This window comes from Macrosteles quadrilineatus, unplaced genomic scaffold (genome assembly GCF_028750875.1).
Source record: "Macrosteles quadrilineatus isolate MER2022 unplaced genomic scaffold, UCM_ALF_1.0 Scaffold_8__2_contigs__length_117827958, whole genome shotgun sequence".
Taxonomy (NCBI): domain Eukaryota; kingdom Metazoa; phylum Arthropoda; class Insecta; order Hemiptera; family Cicadellidae; genus Macrosteles; species Macrosteles quadrilineatus.
In genome coordinates, this window is record NW_026542601.1 from 10908375 (window position 1) to 10930569 (window position 22195).

Genomic DNA, 22195 nt, shown 5'->3' on the forward strand with positions numbered 1-22195 from the left:
CACTAGCTACATTCGACTTGTCGGTTAGAAGACTGACTTGATTTCAAAGTCAGGATATGACTGTCAAAATTATTCTGCAGTATTTAATTTCTTGACGAAATTGTATACCATCATAGACAAAAAGAATTAAATATATACTTTCAGCCGTGATGCGGTTACCATGGTTATCATATTTTAACAGGAGTATCATATTTTTGGCGCGTATTTTAACAGGAGTATAAGTTTAGAATGGAGTGAAATTATCTGTGTAGCTTTGGTACTGTCCAGCTGTTTCATTAGCCAGCCCAGACCATCAAAAAGCCCAATGACAGCTGGGTCCAGTTTCAAACCATCAAAAAGCTACACACTTTGCTTAAGTCTAACACGACCTATTCAACGTTTTGCGATTAGTTCATTGACAAACATTGTTAAAATGTCCAATCCGTCAACAGCAATTACAAGCGGGATCCCATGTAATACATGAGTGTAATATTGTCCACTAAAATACTCAGGACTCAAAGACCTTTAAAATGAGCTATAACACGAAAATGTTCCTTACATTTGGAAATGTCCCCAAAACCCCACCCACCAGAATCTACCCTTTTGGGTGCTTTTTGGGGTTTAAAAATAATGTTTATAAACTCATTGGGGTTAAAATAGGGGGTTCCAGTTGCAATTAGGTTTCTTATTTGCTTTCATATTGGAGCTATAGAAGCCGGCCGGTGGTCTGGGACACCACGTATTTAAAGATAACATCTACGCCACATTATTGTTTTGTATAGTATTCACAGAAATGGTGAGGAGTTTCGATCGTTTTCTGTTGCTTGCAGCTGCCATCATCAGGGCCCGCAGCTATTCGATTTGCAACTCTCTCAACCGCGAAGACAGACCCTGTATGTTAGTTACATCCACCAGATGGTCCAACGGCACGAGCCAACCCCTACCAACCATAACTACAATCGTAGAACTGACCCTAGCCATTCGTACTCGTCCATGTGAGTCATTCATTCATTAAACTCAAAAATTATAACCCAAATTATTTTTTTTGTATCCAATATCAACAGGAATTGATCAAATGTGTTAATTGCTTGAGTTAAGCAATGAATACATTTTGCACAGTAGGGGTGCATACTGCATAAGTAGATATAACATACGATAAAGAAGGAGTCAAATAGTTCACTGATCGTATAGCCATGACACGATTACAACAATAGCAACAAACGCCACCCAAACAGCTGATGGTAGTAAAATACTTGCTGACATCTATTTACAGTAGAAATCATGTACAATGTAAAAAATGGTAGTTATCAGCAAATTAAAAACTTTAACCTCTTTAGCAACGCTTTGTATAATAAAGTACTGTGTTCATTGTGTGATTGATATATACATCGATTCATAGTGAGGCGATCAATATTAAATAAAACTGGAGAGTAACCATTAAACTGTTTACAACAAACCTGGATCTACTAAAGTGAAAAAGATAAAACCTCTACAAGTAAGATAAATTGTAAAAAGCTAAGTAATTTGACTCCGGTTTAACGGGATCAACAGTAACAATACGGCTGAGTAATTTAGCTACACCGCAAACTACAGTCGATAGTTGGAACAATACAAAGTCGCCGTCAATTATAACTCAACCCCCCCCCCCTCCTCCTCAACACCCGTCTACACCCCTTGCAACCCCCATCAACCTCCGCTGATCTGCGTCTCTCGTGATTATAACCACGGTTAAATATTTCTGTTGCATATCTTCTTGACCAATTTAACTCGGAAAATAGATAGGGTGTTACCAGAAACTTAATTGTGTCTAAATTGTCAACTTCACAAAATATTTGAACATTTTGAAAGAAATTTAATTTATCACTGAATTAAAACCAAACAAAACAAAGATCAACGGAAATAGGTTTTTTACATTTAGTAAGGGGACGGTCTAAGCCCTGGTATTCTTAACATCTAACAACAAACGTTTGTCAGACAGCATCATTTTTGATAGACCAATAAAAATTATATTAGGATCCAGAAACGCAATAATTATAAACACTCAGCAACCCAGACCACTTTATATGAGGTTTACTCCAATTAGTACCCATATATACCCACAACGGATTCTAAATACCAAGATTCAAAAGTGTATTAAAACTACGTTTGTTATCAGATAAGAATACTACAGTGATGAACCAGCAAAACTATAACAATGAAAAAATATACCACACAGTTTAGTCAAATAAAACAACCGTTCCAAATAAAACCCCAATATTTTGAAATTGCTGTTGAAAAGGTTTAATTGAAGTAACTAATTTTAAGTACAAACTCATCTCGTCACGCTACGCGGTCTACTGCGCAGATGCGCCCAGGCCAGGTGTTGTACGCATGCGCGCTGCCCGCATCTACCTCACATCTGCAGCTGACTGTGTCAACTGTAACCGGCTGATCTGATTAAACTCGAAATAACGAAAGTAATACTGATAACACTGTTAAGTTGGAACTGCGTTGAAATAGTTGTAAATATCGTACTGCAATACCACAGCAATACTGATTACGCAAATGATTTGACTACGAATATACAACAATAAAGCTTTCATTTCTTACCATTGGCATTGGTTTTAAGTTCTAGCCAGCTTTATGAATAAACCCGAGGTTTAATTGAGTCACCAGTGCGTCGAATAACAAAACATCTCTCTAAAAACAAGACATCCCTCTAAATAACAGGACATCCCTCTAAATAACAAGACATAATTCCAAGTGCTACTTTAATATACTCTTTCCCCTTTTCCCTGTTTTAGGTCTGGCAAAGCTGGTCCATTATATGGGATGTCTATTTCACGACGATCATTATCGACTTAGTGAATATATTTTTGCATTTTGAGAACGATTTAATCAATTTAGTGAACATAAACGGTAGAAAAAAATACTAAATACTGTGATCTAAACATGATTTTATAATTTGGCACTTTACGTTCACTTTAAGTCCTGAATATAAATTTTGAATCCATATACATTCTGATCACGTCTTTTAAGTACTAATTACTTCCCCTTGAACGTAATAAAGTAGTATTATTACACGGGATTGAATAGATTTCGCATTTTAAAATAGTTATTATTTTTAGTTATATTCGTGATCAAATGTAGTCATAGTTAACATGTAGGTTGGACAGTCAGTCTTAATACATTGACAAGTTAAAAATGTCAATACAGTATAATGTGTAAGGTATTGAACCAACTTAACTAAAAACAGCTGATATAATCACAAAATACAATAATTTCTAATTCTATTTTCATAAAACATGTATTTATGACCGTGCTGATATTTATGATACATGTATTTATGACCAAGAATCACTTAGAGTTGTGTTTGATCACATTCATAGGCAGTGATAATAAATTTTACTGATTTGTAGAAACCAAATAAACAGTTCGATCACAATTTACGTGTATTATCTACCCAACCATGCTAGTAGCATCACAGTCGCGTCGCGTGTAAAAGCGAGGGAAAGAGATAGGCTCAGCTGGCGTAAAAACAGCTGTTTTTCTTGAAGGGATCTATATAAATGGCGGGGAATATCAGCTGGTCTGACGTGCGATTAGTCACTGCCTGCTGTATCTTTTCTTTCATCACCTCTGAGCTTTAGACTATATGAAATGCTCAACCTTTGAACGTAATCTCTCCAAAGGGAATTTTTTTAGAAAAATAAAGAAATTGTTAAAATAAAATATTTAGTTGAAAAAGTAAAGATATACATTTTAGTTGATGTATTTTGTTGATTCATATAATTTCATGAACGAAGAATAAATAACTGTAGTAATAAAACAGTTGTTTCTACAACATTGTTTTTTAAGTAATATCTTCGTGTACTTAATTGGGGCTGTGAAACAAGTGCTTACAATATTTCACTTTAAAGGATAAACCCATATAAAACCATGAATCACAATGTAAAAAGTCTTCTGTATAACTTTTCTTTGTGGTAATAAAAAAAAAATAGATGATATGAATATATATGAATCAAATTTTACGTATTTACGTATTTTTAAACAGTGTTTTACGGTAAAAAGAAATCACTGAATAAATAATTAAGAAAATATTATTATTTAAGTAATATCCGACTACAACTGAGCTACTTTTCACAAAAGTGTTGAATAACTCAAGTTGTATAAAGTAAATTATTGCTGTGAGAACAAAACAAAATGTTTGGAAAGTTTTATTGTAACTTTAAACTTGTCGGATTTTCGTCAAACTGTTTAAATAAAGTCTCCATGGAATAAACAAACATTTTGTTTATTTGTGGAAGCTAAAATACATAGAATATTGTTACACATTTTAAGATCTTATAATGCAAATTTTTCAGCACGTAATAAAACAATCGATTAAATAAATTCTTGACCAAATTTATCGTATTTAATTTCCTAACTAATAATATATTAATAAATCCTAAATTAATTAAGTAAATTAATTTATGTAATACCGATTCCTATAAAAACAGACGAACCGCAGCGTTTTAATAAACTCCAAACCGCTCAACAGCTGAGTGAAACTGCGGTTTAATTATTTCCAATGGTCGGGAAAATATTATTCTCACCCGCTTACACTAACCGAAGGGAATTGCTGGGAATAAAATTCACTTTGGGAACCAAGCTTTGACATTGGAAGGTAATTAATAACAAAATATATAATTTAAGTGTAAAAGATGTACATCCTTACTAATTTATCCAATAAATATTTCCAATGACTTTATAATTTGTATGGAAGTATGAAGAAATTTATTTAATATTTTAATCGCAGTCAAAAGTTGTTCTTTAATTCATTGGTGAACATTTTTCAATATATTGCAATATTACTAGTGTTTAAGGGATATCGGTAAAGTAAAATGTTTATGTTGTTTTAGACAATTTAAAAACGTTTAATGAGAAAAAAATATTTTTTACGTACCAGTACTTGTGATTATTACAAAAGTAACTGCAGTGCGTAGAAGATTACATATTCATTTCAGAACGATTACTGAATTTTGTATAAAGTAGCGCCTTAACAGTGGTAGGTAGGCAACCAGCACGTGAGCAACGCGCTGCACACGTTTGTTGAAAACCCGAAGGAACTCACGTCGATATTTTGTTCAGCTCAATCATATACGTCTATTCTATTACATACTAATAATTTAGTAGTTCAACTTAAAGACACAACACAAAATATTCACAACTCACCAACTACTCCATTGCAGATATTCAACTCACCTGAAAAAAAGAAAAACTGTTTTAATACAAAATTAACATTTTACGAACGTCTTCAGATTGATCAAACAAACAGTATTTGAACAATTTTTTTTTAAAACATAGGTTTTGTTCCATACTTAAGTTGGTTAATATTTGATGTAATACAAAATAAAATCATGCATTAAGCTTCAAAATGTGTTTCAATAATATTTTGTTTACTGTGTGTGTGTCACGAACTCGGGACTGTAATAATTTTACGGACCAACTAAAGCATTAACAAGTTCAAAGTTATTATTTTAAACTTAATTCCCTTAGTTTCAACTTAGGCCTACCCCAATTGAATGTGCACCTTTAAGCAACTATACATTTTTCCTCTATTAGCTTAAAAATGTACATATTTCATAAAAAATACTGATACAGCATAAAGTTTGATTTTTCAGGATTGTTTAATGATATCCTATTATTTGTAATGTTTATTATCATTATCATGAAGAGTATTAGTTATGTTAATTATTAAAATGTTCCTTCACTTTAAAACACACCATTTACCATTTACATACACAGTTTACAGACACATACAAATACAATTTAAACACACCAGCGTTTATTTTAAAACTAATTATTTCCTAAAATATTCATGTTGACTTCGCTTAAAGATTATCTTCCAAGAGATGAATGGTGGAAAGAAGGGGTTGTTAGGCAAATTGGTTGTTAGAGGATAATAAGAACAAGCGAGAGAGCAGGGAAGAAAACATCGGCAAGGTTGGCAAACCTGTAACAAGCTGAGGTGAGGGTTGGCAACACTGCTACACTGTCAGCTGATCGCGAGATACGCTATGTGGTTGTTAGTTATAATTAGTTGCAGTAATTAGTTATTGTGTTTTCTTAGGGTTTTTATATGCATTTTTGTCAAACTATATGGTTATTCTAAATGATGGACCCATTTTTAATGCTTTATAATATTTATATTAAACTTACCGCTATAAAATATCAAGCGAAAAAGCAACTCAAAGAGTTTATGCCTTCCAAAGACACATCCAAAATCGATCCAACATAACTGTAGATTTAATTGTACAAAGTAAAAAAGTAATCTCCAACTTTTTTTACCACAAGAAATTTAGAGTTTACTTGACGTTTTTGCAAATAACTTTTAAATGGTGAGGAAATCGACCAAAGTGGAAGGTAATATTCCGAAAGAGAATAAAATTTCCTACAATCTACTATTACGCATATCTTGAAAATACTCAATAAATAAAGCCTAAATTTTGCTTAAAATAAAAGTGCGAAATGTTTATTGTCTACATTGAAGACGGGGATTTTCAACTTTTTTTCATTTTGAGGCAATTTTTGGTACCTTTCTTGAGTATTTTCAAAAAATGCCGAATAGTAGATTGTAGCAAATTTTATTCTCTTTCGGAATAATACCTTCCACTTTGGTCGATTTCCTCACCATTTAAAAGTTATTTACAAAAACGTCAAGTAACCTCCAAATTTCTAGTGGTAAAAAAAGTTGGAGATTACTTTTTAACTTTGTACAATTAAATCTACAGTTCTGTTGGATAGATTTTGTTAAATGACGTGTCTTTGGAAGGCGTAAACTCTTTGAGTTGCTTTTTCGTTTGATGTGTATTTTATAGCGGTAAGTTTAATAGTATAAAAATTATAAAGCATTAAAAATGGGTCCATCATTTAGAATGACCCTGTATTGTTTATTTATACAGCAGGTCTACATTTTTGTACTAATGTTCTAATACAAATGTTACTCAAGAACGTATTACATTTTGAGAACTCCAACTTGGAGAGGTAATAAAGAGTAAGAAAAAATGTTCATAAAAACAGTTATTTTTTGGATTTTCTACCAAATGTAGGTATGAATGGGTTAAATTAATGTATAAGATGAACATATGATTCGCCTAAAACTAATAATTTACTAGATTAAAATATTAACTTCTAAATTACTGCTACAAATAGACGTGATACTTTTTACGGTTGAAATACTTAGAAACATTTTTAGTCTGAAATGTTGAAGATTTCCTTCTTTCAAAACCCGTACTAATGAATAGTCCTCACAAATGTATGGCAAACCACAATGTAATTACGAAATGTAACAACTTTGTTCTGCAAACCGCAGAATAATAAAACGTCGGTTGCAAACTCAGCAAGGGGATTCAGGGGATATTTACTCACACTAACCTTCTGTTGGTAGCACTGTTTACAAACAGCTGTTTCCCCTACCACCGCTGTGTTTATATTTGATGAGATGCCGAACTGAGCGGCCTTTAATCTAATACTCGTCCTTAGGCCTTCCTTGAAGTAATTTCCAATGCTTATACTGTACCTTCTTTGAGTAAAGATAGGGTTTTTTTTATTGTTAGCTGAAAGATCAACACAATAGTGATATTATAATCTAGGCTTACTAAAAATTAGAATATACAGGGTGTATAAGACTCCCTGGGGATTTTATGTATTTATTTCTTAGGTCGAAAAAAAAAAACAAAAAATGTATTAACATGGGTATAAAATGACCCTGCTTTTACCCTATCCAACTTTGTGGGGGTTTCACAAATGAACACAAAATCAACCAATCTCACACATAATCAGATTTCTAATTTTTACCAATTAAAAATGGCGGCAATATATCTTAAATATATTCTTATATCTTATATCTTAAATATATCCGTTGATAAAATATATCACTTTTGATGGGTTGCCTGCAATTTGAATTTTAAAATCTACACAAATTAAATTGCAAATTAATAAATACATACTACTTTTATTCGTGGTCTGTAAAGAAAAGGAATTAGATAGGCTACAGAATCAAAATAAGATGGCTGCTCTGAAAAGAGTCTTCATTAGAAGATTTGACATAGAAGAATTCGCAGAATCTAAATACGTCTTTCTAGAATATTTTGCATTAAGCATTAATTATTGTGATTTATAAATTTGGTACCTACTCAAATAAATACGTATTTACTAAATTACGAATGCAGCTTTGGTAAGTAAAACTATTACAGTCAGTAATTTATTATGGTTTGTTTTTTGAACAGTCTGTATATTTTTATTCACAATACTGACTCTGTTGCATTGTCTTAAAACCACTCTTCAACCAAATTGGAAACGAACAACTTAGACTTTTAAATTCCCTCTACAAACCTTCCAGCTTTTCACTTTATTCCAGCAAAACAGTTTTAAACAGAATTTTCCTTTTGACGGAGACTAGCTATTCCCTTCCAACAAAATTACATTTGCAGGTAAATGACTTTTCGCGCTGCACAAATGTATGTAGCTTGTGTTTTTATTTTAAGTGAACTTGTTAATTACTTATAAACATGCTTATATGAATGTGCACACTTATGTATTAGTTGTATTTATGATTTGTATAACTAAGTTATATTTCAAACAAATAAAGAGTCAAGGCACAATATTGAATATTGCCAGTTTGGAATAGTGTGAAATAGACAATGAATAAGTCTCCGAGATAATGAAGCAACAGTTGGAGCAGCTGTAGTGTACTTTTTACCATATTAGATACAGTGGACCCTCGATAAGACGACCTTTGATGACAAGTCACCCTTGATAACAAGTGTAATTTCTAAATCCCCTTGAATTTATTTTACCCCTAATCACATGTTATTGCAAACCTCAATAAGAAACCAACCTAGATAAAAAGTCTTATTTAATAATCCCCATGAAATTCTTGTAATCGAGGTTCTGCTATGTACGTTAACGCTAGTAATTAGATAGTAACAATACTGGCGTTTCGGCCGTTTTATTACAAAAAAACCCCCGCCGCAGCAAACCTGCAGATTTAGCGAATTTCCATTTGCCTGATTGGATTTAAACTAAAATGTCTCCTTAAAAATATCACATTTATTCCCTATTTAAACAGAATTAGTTTAATGAGTACCTACTTAGGTTTGCTGCAACAGGGAGGGTAAAAAAGTTTTTTTATGTAAAATATTAAAAGGTACTGCGGTTTAGTAAGAAATTCATGTATATTCCAAATTTGATCAAAATATGTTCATAAACAAGCAAACTACAACAGTTGACTTATTCTCCATAAGACTAACATGGGAATTTTAAAATTACAATTTTTTTGAATTTTCTTCGTAACAATTACGCGCATAATAACGCTTCAATATACTAAATTATTTGTTTTTGTAAGCTCTACAAAATGGTTTAAAAAGAAATTGTGAAATTTTGTGTTTTTAGGGTCAAAAATGGGAAAAACCTATTTTTACCCCATAAAACCCCGTTCCAAAAGTCCGATCATGCTGGTTCGCGAACTCATTCAAGTTTATCCCGTCTTACACCTTCAAACCAAATTTTATCAAAATCGGACAAAAATTACTCAAGTTATCGTGCGGATGGACACACACACACACACACATATATATATATATATATATATATATATATCTGTATATATAGATATATAAAAATTTGAACGAATGGTGTTTTTGGCCTCTGGGGACATCAAAATGAAAAAGTAAATCGGTCCCGGGCTTAGGTCTTACCATGAGACCTACGGTAATAGCTACTTCCCTATAGGGAAATTCGCTAAAACTTCCAATAGTGTAAAAATAATATTGTACAGTAGAAAATTAATATTGTACAATAAAAAATAATATTGTACAATAAAAAATAGCCTAACATTTAAAAATAGAGAAATTCAAAATGTAGTTTATTTACTCTATTGTAAAAGAGTCAACCCCCATTCTTTAACAAAATATTCAAAATTATTAAAAATACTAAAAATTCAATTAAAGTACACAGAAAACATGACATCTAAATAATTCTTAACCAACATAAATTTCAATCAGCGAGCATAACGGATGACATTTTGTAATCAGAAAAGCTTCAAGGTTGTGCACGGACCGGGAAATGAGGGAAATTTACTCCCTGGAGCTGTGATGTTGGCAGACCTGTCAAGCTTATTTTCCGCTTCCCCGAAGAATTCAAATTCATGAATCCTTATTAGGTTTTCACTTGAGTACTTTTATCAATTATCGCCCTTAATTAATCTTTAGAGCTGATTCAAAGTTAATTTTAGTGTTTCAAAATACTTCAGTGAAGTCGTTTGAGATGAACTCTTGGAACTTGTTGAAGTTTATTATTTCATCTTTAGTATAGATTTGTTTGCATTCGTTTACCAATAAATAAAAATATATTTTTTAATAACAATACCTAATGGTGGAGATAATATATAGAAAAATTAATCGTAGGCCTAACTAATACAACTTAAGTAAAATTAAGTATTAATTAAATTCTGAGAATTAACGGAGAAGACATACCAAGAGTACCTAGTACCTAGTAGTTCGTAATATCTTACTTACTTATTACATCTGTAAGGGAGACCCGAACAGTTATATATGAGATTAGAGATTATGTTTTAGCATTTAATTAATTTAATGTATAATTATTAATGTATGTATTATTTATGTATAGTTAATTAATTTAATAAACTTAACATTACCTCCCTATGTAAGGCAGAGCTAAACCGGCCTGTCCGTTGATATCAATAATTTGAGGCAAATTTACACAAGCTAAGCTTCATTTATACGTACCATATTCCTATATTTTCATTAAATTAATGGCCTTTAGCAATTATAAAAAAAGTTTGATTATTTTACTTTAATAATATAGTAGACAATAACAATACTTTCTGTTGATTAAAAATATATTTTTTTAGAACCATAGCTCTTCTGAATTATAATTTTTTGTTAATCGACTACTTGATTCCTGACGGGCCAACAGCTAGTAGATGGATTAAAATTCCTATTAGATTTATTTAAAAAGATGAAAGTCGCATTAAAAGTTAATCCAGTAAAACGAAACTTCGTGAGCAGCATAAATAGTTTTTGATAAAAGTAAGTTTTGTCTTTAGTTAATGGACTCATAAGACATTTGCACGATTTCTTTTAACAGAAGGTGAATCAGCGTTGACTGCATGTGCATCCTTAAAAAATTTTAATATAAAGTCTTTGATATGATCTAAAATCTTTGAATACAGTATGATCTTTCTACACTATTAATGGGTTCGCAAATGGGAAGGATTCACACATCAAATTTATAATTTGTTTTGACACTAGGATGATAACATTTGAAAATCAGATTAGACAATACATTTCCATAAGAATAGCTTTAAGACTAAGAAAAATGTGTGGAATGAACTTGGAACACACGTTTTTACTGAGTTGACTCCCTTTCTACCTTTTGTAAAATAGTTATTTGTGTAATTGGTTTGCACTCTTGTTGCATATTATATTTTTCTACAGTAACTATAAAGCATATAAATAATTAGTCTTTCAAACAGTACACAGCACATTAGGTTAAAAAATTCAAACATTGAACGAAATGGGAAACGCTGTACCAGCTGATCGTAGTCATATGTTCTTTAAGTGCTGCCAACTTATTTTTAAGCGTACACGTATTTCGTGCCTAATAAAAGCACGCTGTTTTGTGTTGTTTGGTTGGAATACTGCGGCAAAAAAAGCGTGCTGCAAAAGTAAGTAAATGCAGCAATTAGCAACTTTCTGCACTATAATAAGTGCAAGGAATCCCGCTTTGTCAGGTAGAAAACATATGGGACAATCAAACGCTATCAACAATAAACACCCACGATCAGCTGACTAAGACATCATTGTGTAGAATCACTAGCTGACCTTGCCTATATTGACCCTATTATATTTACAAGTCAATTTTCCTCCACCCCTTGAATCTTGTCCGTTGTTATTTTCAAGAACACCGAACCAGTTAATTATTCCCGGGAAATTCTCTCAAAGCGTAATTATTCCGTGGGAATTGACAGCCATTGTTGTTTGCCACTGAAATATTCTCTCTTAGAGGTTAGGGATATTATGTTTTGCATACATTTTAGGGAGAAAAAATTATAAAATTATAGAATTACTTAACTTGTTTATAGCAATCTAGTAGGGAAAAATTATGTACATAAAACAATCCAAACCATGAAAACAAAATACATTTTGTATTTTGATAAAAATTTCAAGACCTTGAATTACATTAGATTATTTTTGTTGTTGTAGTTGGTAAACAACATAAACTCTTCACGATAGCTTTTAGAGTGTCTTACAAAATTGAATTTTTAGTTTGTTTTTTTTTTGAAAATTATACCAATAAAAAATTATTACTTATTCTTAGTATCTATAATAGAACAATATTATAATATCGTTGTACGAAATGGTTATGCAGCTCTCGATCGTTTTAAGTTCTCGACATCGTCTCGAACTTAAAAACTGTCTCGAGCCGGCAAAACCTAATTTCCGGCCCGAGGTACGAAATATACTATACCGAACTAGTAGTAATTTAACAGGAAAATTACTTACCAAAAACTGAAAGAAAATGAAAGTTTTTCATACGTGAAATTAATTTTGGCCCGAGGTGTTAGAGAAAGTGTCCTTCCCAGGGATTCGAGATTGGCAATTTTCATAAAAGACGAGTTTCACTGAAACCGCGGCCTACCAAGTGTGTAATCGTCCAATGCAATTGTGGTCTGGAAACACTGGTAAACACTACTACACAAGGTGGGGGAACGAGCTGGTTTAGTGGTTAGAGCGCGGGACTTCGGTCCGTGAGGTCCCGGGTTCAAATCCCGCCAAATCCCCAATGGATTTTGTCCAAGTGATAATGCCGCAACCCCTAGGTTTAGCCTGAAGTAATAGTGCAGCCTCATTTGTAATAAAATAAAGATTCGTGTTTTTTTTTGTTAAAGGCAAAAACTTAATATAATTGGAAAGAAGATATAGTAATCTCAAAAAAAAATTAGGGTGTCATTTTTTCCAATCCAAGATGGCGTCCAAAATGGCCGCTGTTAGGTACCATTTTTAGGTTTTTCCTAAATATCTCGAAAACTATCAACTTTTTGTATACTATACTAAATTAGGAAATTAAAGAAGATTAAATTTCCTACAAGAAAAGTATATGGTGTAACTATTTCCGTTCAACCATTTACAAGATATAATAAATAACTTATTCAAATAATCCTTCCATAAGGAATACATGTAAATTTGTATGTATAATAAATGCTAAACGTGGCAAAACCTATCCACCTAATGTCAATATAACCGATATTCTTGAAATATTGACAAATTTTCCAGCAATTTGACACTTTAATAATAAAAATTGGTCAAAAATTAAGGAGAGGGTGAGCACACAAAAAAGTTGTAATTATTTAAGAAACTAGCCTATTGCAAATAATGCGGTTTTTGTGAGACCGTTTTTGTGAATTCAATATTTTTAACACGGCTAAATCTCATTTTTTCATCTGCTAATTTTAAGATTTATCACCTTATAGTTTACATCACGTTATTTAAAACTGCATAAAGTATACATTAGTAAACGTTAAATAATATTTACCTATTTGTATTATGCAAACCTGACAATCTCGTCTGTTTTGTGTACTTTTCTGCTGAATAAATTTTAAATGTAATTATTTTTTTTTCATTTTCCTTTATTGCTAAATATTTACTCAACAGAAAGTTTCACTTTAGACTAAATTGGGTCTCAACAAAACTCCCGGAGGACTCCCCGTCAGGAACACTAAGTAGTAAGTAACCTGGACCGGGAATAACAGGGAATTATCTGGAGTCCCTGGATTACTATTCCCTTGTGAGAGCCGTCCATGTATTGGAGCCTTAAAGCGGCTTAACATCTCGTAGAGAGTTATGTAGTTTGTGCGTCCTACAATGAAGTGGTGATACAGAGAAACTTAAATCCAAACTAATGTACTAAAAGGTAAAAGCACAGACAAAGTTTAAACCTCATTAGTCTTCATAGTGATGTAATGAACATAAATAGTTTTGACCACTGACAAGCTCAACAGATTGGCAACTTTCAGCAGAGAATTAGTTTACTATACCATCACTAACACCGCTAAACTTTGTGACTATCAGTCATGACTACCACAACTATCATATATCAGAAACTATAAAGCCTTATTGCATTACCAATTATTATGAGCATGCTCCTGAGCGTATTGTAATCGAGATGACTGAATGATGGGTGTAGAATTAACTGGAATGCTGGCATGATTGGATTTTATACTAAAATAAAGATTAATGGATACAAATCTATCAACAAAACTACTTTAAACCCTTAGAAAATACCCTGAAACCTTCAAGTATAATAAATTAAGCAAAACTATGAGAACCAACATTCATTGTTTTGTAAATTACAAAAATGTACTTTGCCAATTTTATACACCCTACGTATTTCAATTTTCAAGGGAAAATGACAGTTTCATATATTTGTAAACGAACAGAATGCAAATGTATTATATAAAGTACTATCACTTTTGATTTAACTGTACATGTTTTATGTTCTTGTCAATCTTCTTAAAATTGGACCAATTGAGATTTTCAATGGTATTTCTTAATTATCAACATTAATTTCCTAGTAGCGTTACTTTACAACCTTACTATATACGTAGAGTGAATTTTTCTCAAGAGTAAATAATAAAATTAGTTACCTTCGTGCCTGAGCCCGAACTTATCCAGTCTGGGCATGTAGCAGATCATCCCGGTACACAGAATGTCTCCGTGCTCCCGCATGGGGGACCATGACAGCTGCAGCTGCGGCTGGTGTCTAGCACTTGGTGTCTAGCACTGGGTGTCTAGCATTGGGTGTCTAGCACTGGGTGTCCACACGGTGTTCAACACTGAATGTTTACATTGACTTGCACGTCTCCCACTGTCCGAGGGTGTCTAACAATGAGTGACTACAACTTGGTGTCTAGCACTGGGTGTCTAGCACTGGGTGTATAGCATTGGGTGTCTAGCACTTGATATCCACACGGTGTTTAACACTGAATGTTTACATTGACTTGTACGTCATCCACTTTCCGAGGGTGTCTAGCAATGAGTGACTACAACCTGGTGTCTAGCACTGAGTGTCTAGCACTGAGTGTCTAGCACTGGGTGTCTAGCACTTCGTGTCTAGCACTGGGGGTCTAGCACTGCGTGTTTAGCACTGGGAATCTAGAAATTGGTGTCTAGCACTGTGTGTCCATACGGTGGTTAACACTGAATGTTTACATTGACTTGCACGTCTCCCACTGTTTGAGGGTGTCTAAAATTGGGTGTCTAGCGTTGTCTTGCTCGGTGTCTAGGAGTAAACACAAGTTTTCACCACTTTATTGTCCTGTAGATCACACAGTGACCAAAACCAGGGATCTGTCTAGCACTGGGGATTCCTTCATGTTAGCTACTTCATGCATCTAGCATCTACCAAAATCTCTGCATCAGTGGTGTCTACAGCCATTGAAAAGTGTATCTATTATTATCGTGACTAAAATTGTTGACGTAGATTCTAAAGATAACCTGTTGTCCTGTTGGATTTGGAAATGTAAAAAGATTTGATTTTAAAGACCATGTTAACAGTGCCGGATTTACCACTAGGCCGATTAGGCCGCGGCCTAGGGCCGCAAGCAGAAGGGGGCCGCAGAGGATTGAAAAAAACATTTTTTAGATAAATTTTTTTTTTACCACCAGTTTGCAGCGATCACAGGTGACCATAATGATATCTCCGCGGACCAAGGGAGATGTTCACGATTTTGCCACGGCCGCGGGTGACGGCACAGAAAACATACTACTATAACCTTATAGTATAAGGTTATATTAGTATGTTTTCTGTGGTGACGGCGATGTGTCCTCATGGTCGAAACCCGCGAGAGACGTTCAAGAATTAGCCGCTGTCACGAGTGTCGATGATGTTGTCCCCGTGATTGCGGCCCACGGGAGACGTTCACGATTTAGCCGCGGCCGCGGGTGACGGCGATGTGTCCTCATGGTCGCAGCCCACGAGAGACGTCCAAGAATTAGCCGCTGTCACGAGTGTCGATGATGTTGTCCCCGTGATTGCGGCTCACGGGAGTTGTTTACGATTTCGGCACGACCGCGGGGGACAATTATGATGTCGTCATGATCGCAGTACACCGGAGATGTTTTAACACGACTTTGCCGCGATCGCAAGTGTCGATGATGATGTCCCCGTGATTGCTGCTTCACGGGAGATGTCTACGATTTGGCCACGGTCTCGAGTGTCGATGATGATGTCCCCGTGATTGTGGCCCGCGGGAGATGTTCACGATTTTACTGTGGTTGCGGGTGACGGTGATGATGTCCTCAAGGTCAAAGCCCACGGGATATGATTTCGCCGCGGTTGTGACTGTTGAGGATTATGTCCCTTTGTTGCAGCCCGCGGGGGATGTTTTACGATTTTGCCGCGGTCACGGATACCTATGATGGATTTGTCTTGGTTTAGGAGAGATGTCTACGATCACGGGTGTCGATAATGATGTCCTCTAGATGCATAGGAGATATTCACGATTACTTCCGCTATCTCAAGGAATTTCCACCACAGGGGGAGGGCCGCTCAAGTAATTTGGCCTAGGGCCGCAAGTACCCTAAGTCCGGCACTGCATGTTAACATGAGCAAGGAAAACAATATATTGAAAAAGTAAACAGAATGAAATAATAACATATGATAAATATACACATATGATATATACAGGTCAAGGGGAAAAAGTCTTCAACACACCCAATATGGTACTAAAACGCTGAACTATCATAATGAACAACCTGATAATAACAAATAAACAAATATATAAATATCAAAGACCAACAACAACCAGGATATTTCTGAGGCGACACAAGATTACTAGAAGACAAACCCAAGACAAACCCTCAAAACCCTAGAATAACTACAACAACCTCACTTGGTACTTTATACTTTTCTTTGAAATGGCGACCATACAACGTAGGTATTTTAAGCCAAGTATGAATGGAGATGAGTGTGGCGCGATCTTGTAGTCTTGTAGTGACTAAGGCCGACATATTCCTTAGACACAGTTGTTAATTACTAGCCCATACAGCTAATGGCGACTAAGGGACCTACAGTTTATAGTGGAATCCGAACCACATTTTTGCCTTTGGTATATATATATATGAATTGGTCTAATTATCAGGATAGTACTGCGGATAGTCGTAGTTCTCACCCGTGCGGACGTTAATCCACGCCAGGGAGTATCGCGTCCACAGTACATGCCTATAATTATCCACATTTAACCGAAAAGGAAGAGTTCATTTGTATTACAATACCTGGTTACCAACACCTACAAATATTACTATTAGATGAGTTCATGCCTTAACACAATAATGCCCCAACTCTCGATTACTCGAAAAAAATGTTCATTGAATGATTAGATTGCAGACATTTGAAACGCAACTAGAAATAAAAACACAAACCTTACTTGTTTAGTTCCAAACTCAATAAATATGTTTCTTCGACCAAATACTAGATAATCAAGCAATTAAGATGATAAATTCCTTACAAGGAAAAGGCGTGATACATAGGGAGAGGAATTCCAAAGACGTCGGAAATACAAATCCCACTGAGCTATGTGAAAGACGAGTAAATCAAATCAATCACTCCGCTTGGCTTCGAGAACAGCCGACTGGAGAAATTGGGAGTCTTACTTTTGTCTTACAACAGCACAGAATTCGCAAATTATTCAAACATAAACAGTCAGCGTATAGTGCTATACTGTATCTTATATTTGATTTATACATAGGTTTTGCTCGCTTTATATCAACAAGAGCTAAAAAATTATCACTAAAAAAATCTATATTTAACTACTGTACTCTATAGTCTAGACAGATTTCAGGTTAAAAAGTACCTAAACTGTGCTACAGAATGAAAATAGATCAATTTATCTATTTTTTTACGAATTATGTTTATTAATTTGTATGACGGATTTACTGCCACAATCTTTTGCAAATATCCGTAATGTCATTGGTTTAGAAATGCAGTAAAAGGTGAAAAGGGATTGACCCACAATTTTACTACATTAGCCTAAAGTGCATTAATGACATTACTAGTGCTTTTCTAGGACACTTTGTGTAGTGTAGTAAAGCTTGTTATATGCCGTTCATAGTAAGAGATGCGTGAATACTTCAAATCGCGGACGAAAAGTGTTTTATTTTATTTATTGATTTTCGAAAATAAAAACTCGAGAGTTACAGCGTTATAGAGTTGTGTCAAATCAACTGTAGTTCTAACATAGTTAACCCATGGATAAAATATACTCCGTTAGTAGATTTCTCATCCTTATAGAACAGCAAGTAGACATCTCCTCCCTTTTAAAATTTTGAAGCTCGTTTTTCGTGCTTAGTTCAATTACGGTAACACTGATCACTAGTGTCGACGAAATCTGTCTCTTTTATTTTAGGGTTAATTTACTGATTTCTGATTTACTGTTTGGTTATACAACTAGAGATGAGTTATTGTTCACGATTATATCGTTTTATTTGGTTAAACAAGGTTTTAAATGACTGAAATAGAAACAAATTGTAAACAAAACACGACCTCTACAGTTCACCGGAAAGAACTAACAATAAAATTGGCTTTGTTCCATAAGGATGAGAAATCTACTAAGGGAGTATGTTTTATCTATAGTTTCCCAAAATTAACCTAAAATATGCATTCTGGTGATAAACAGAACCTGTTTTAAACATTAATTTCAGATATAGTAATTTAAACATTTAATTTTAACCAACCATCCATTTTGATGTTAGGTTACCGAGAACTATAATGGAATTTAATGCAGACTGCGTTGCATATCCCCAATCACCGTGGCTTACTGACAGGATCACATGTTTTGATTGCTCGTTTTCCCCACGTACAAAATCAGTTATTTTAATTCGTCACTAAATTGATTTATAAAGCTACATATGGTTTTGTATGGATACCTGCTTCAATAATAGGATAATTATCAAGCCTATTAATAAACGTCAATTAGTATAAACAAATTAATACAATTAAAGAGTGGCTTAGGTTTTAGTATCTTAAACGTTATAACACGTTGCAAGGGAACACATATGTGATCAATGCCATTTTAATACAGTATTTACATAATCAACGACAAAATATGAATCATCTGCGAACCGACCATATGTTTGATATAAAACAGTTGTTAAGAGTAAAGCGAAGGTGAGTGTTTATTTACATACATACATTTGGCAACATTACAAGTTAACATGACAAATTTTAAGTATTTTTAATATTATATATTACATCAGTTTTAGTCACGACATTTTATTGGTTATATAACATTCATAGGTAATTTTGATGGTGGTTAAACACCTAATTGGGCACATTCTGAACTAGTAATGCCATATTTGTGTTGAGTATTGTGCAGTGATACTATGAAGTATAAGTGAGAGTAGTGTAATTTCCACTTAAAAGGTGACAAAAGAGAGGCAGAACATGATCCGAAGACTAGGACATCCCTTACATCAAGTATTGTTCAATCTTTCAAAATACAAACTCAACGGAGATAAAGCTCTTTACTTCTTCAAAGACAATTCTAAGATAGCATCATGGGGATTGGCGTGCAACAGAATGAAACACTCTTTGAACCATTTTCAAACTTTGATAAACAGATTCAAGAATCTCGACAAGAGGAAATTCATCTTCGGCGTGTTCGCATCCTCCTTGGACTGGGACAAAGAGAGAATTCCCGACTCAGACATCTTGAAATACTCAGCTGAGATGAGCCTCATAATGTTCCTGAAAGACAAAAGAGACGCTTGTTTGGGGAAAAGTGAAGACTCGTGCAAATGTACTGTCTGCTCATCAACCGACTCCGAGTGGCAGAGCTTCATGGACAAAGACAACATCATTGTGTGGAGAAGAGAGGATGCGAATCATCGCGGGGAAAAGTTATACTGCTACAAACTGTATGGGACCTTCGACGACGTCACTGCCATCGACTTCCTAGAAGCTCAGGTGGATCTCGATTACAGACTTTCCTGGGACAACCACGCGGTCCAGCTGCAGCTGCTGGACTCTGAACCTTCCACCAACAGTGACGTCATCTACTGGGAGACAAAATGGCCGACGTTGTTCAGCAACCGCGACTACGTCTTCATGAGACGCTACAGAATCGACGAGGAAAGAAACTTACTGTTCCTGGTCAACCAGAATACGACGCATCCTTCAAAGCCAGAAGTACCTTCTAAACAAAGAGTGGGCGAGTACTGGTCGTACATGGTGATCAAGCCGAAGACAACCTTCGATCAACCTGGGTTGGAGTTCAGTCTAACCTACTTCGACAACCCGGGCTCCAATGTGCCTTCGTCTATGATGAACTGGGTCACTACTTCCGTGATGCCTGACTTCCTGAACAAGCTGAGGTTGGCGGCGCAAGGAATGTCCAAGAGGAGAGGGGGAGCTCCCAGCGCTCTGAGGACGAAGATGGTGGCGAAAGACAGGCAGGTTGTGGTGCTTGAAAGTCTTCGACAGACGATGTATTTGTTTTGAGGAATAAATGTATGTATGAAATTAGTGCAATTGGTATTTCGTTGGATTATAATCGATTTTACACTTCTTAAGTCTGAGGCGTACATTAAGCTGAATATGAATACAGGGGGAGTGCAGAGTGTAACTGTGATACGGATCAAGACACACCTTTTCTTTAGCCAGGAATGCTTATTAAAAGTCCAACTATCCAGGAAAGCGAGAATCGGAATCTCTTAAATTGCCGGTGTTAATTTTACTAGATTTGAAACTTTGTATAACGTTTGTTAAAAGTTGATCTGTCAGTCGAAATTGCGAAAATTAACCTTTTGTTTTCTTACATCAGTCGTATGTGGCAATCCGTAATAATTATATCCTAATACACAGTCCTACAGTAGGTCTTCGGCTAAAACAAAGTTGAGGGGTTTTTTTAGTGAGTACTCTGATAAATTCTGGAGCCTCACACGACAGGCTGGCTACCTGTATGCGTAAAAGCATTTTCCCTCCTCACCCTAAAAAAGTATTCTGCTAGCTTTTATTTATGGGGAATAATACTAAGTAAGCCTAATAGCTCGTGTAACATCTATAATTAATGACAAAATTGGCAATATTCAGAGAATTGTCTAAAAAAAACAAAAAAAAAAAAAAAACAAGAAATGTAGAGTACGCACTCTGTAAATATGTTTGCACCAATTTTACAAAAACATCTCTATCTTTAATCAACCATTTTAATCCAAGTTGAAATGTGTATCTGTTGTAGATTATACTGCAGGATCAATTAAAGGTTAATTTGTATGCATTTGACAGAGCACGATTAAACTAATCGATTGTCTGTGGTGAATGTATAATCATGTGGTATAGGGTATACACTAACAAATCCGTAAGCCTTTTAAATCGTGTTTAATTTCACGTCGGTGCATTGAGCTTCAATTATTGGACCTTTTCCGTCAATTCACTGCAACTAGCGTAATGTGTTTAGGTTAGGTTCAAAGGTTAGGGTTTTCTAACTCTATACTAAACGTTATACCATAGACTAACCAACACAAGTAGACTTCTCATCCCATTGTAAATTTTGAAGCTCGTTTTTCATGTCTAGTTCATGTACGTCACACTGGGCGCTAGTGTCGACGAAATTTGTTTCTATTATTTTAGGGTTAATTTCTTGATTTGTGCTTTACTGTTTGGTAAAATAACTAGGGGACAATTTATTGTTTATGATTACATCGTATTATTTGGTTAAACGAGGTTTTAAATTACTGTATTAACGGGAAACAAATTGTAAACAAAACACGACCTCTACATAAACCTTACAGAACTAACAATAAAATTGTCTTTCAGCTGTTCCATTAGGATGAGAAATCTACTAAGGGAGTATGTTTTATCTATGGTTATACTAACCTAACAAAAGTTTAATCCACTACCACTTTTATTGCTAATAATCTATTGCTCTAAAATGTATTGGTACCGGTAATAAATTACCAGAAAAGGCCCCTATTATTTTTGTCTATAAAATTTAAATATTTTATTTATTTGGTTATTGTTTTTTTGCAGATTAAAGGTTTGGGTCGTTCCGATTTAAAATGTTCCACATTTGGGAGTAGTGTAAGCCGTATTCAAAATAGTCCTCAACAAGTAGATAACACCTTTAAAAAAATAATCACTCTAATAGTTTTTGAGCGGTCAATGTTCACACAAAATT

The 22195-nt window shown here is 34.5% G+C and overlaps 2 protein-coding genes across 4 annotated transcripts in view; one reads left to right on the top strand and one right to left on the bottom strand.

Moving 5' to 3' along the window:
* The window catches only part of LOC129000097 (ankyrin repeat and fibronectin type-III domain-containing protein 1-like), an 88329-nt gene that overhangs the window by 45071 nt on the left and 21063 nt on the right, over positions 1-22195 (bottom strand). For 2 of the 3 annotated variants that reach the window (XM_054426991.1, XM_054426989.1), the window contains exon 1: positions 14669-14964. The exons of the other annotated variant lie outside the window; for it this stretch is intronic. In XM_054426991.1, the coding sequence (XP_054282966.1) occupies positions 14669-14750 (82 nt within the window). In that variant the 5' untranslated portion in view covers positions 14751-14964. Of the gene's footprint in view, positions 1-14668; positions 14965-22195 lie in introns of those variants that run through there. 3 annotated transcript variants of the gene reach the window in all.
* LOC129000098 (stAR-related lipid transfer protein 7, mitochondrial-like) lies at positions 19357-20542 on the top strand. The gene has a single exon (XM_054426992.1). It carries the CDS (start codon positions 19465-19467, stop codon positions 20518-20520), a length of 1056 nt encoding a protein of 351 aa, XP_054282967.1. The 5' UTR covers positions 19357-19464; the 3' UTR covers positions 20521-20542.

Excerpts from the sequence above, each read along its gene's own strand:
- LOC129000098 (XM_054426992.1), top strand. The coding sequence starts at position 19,465 with ATGATCCGAAGACTAGGACATCCCTTACATCAAGTATTGTTCAATCTT.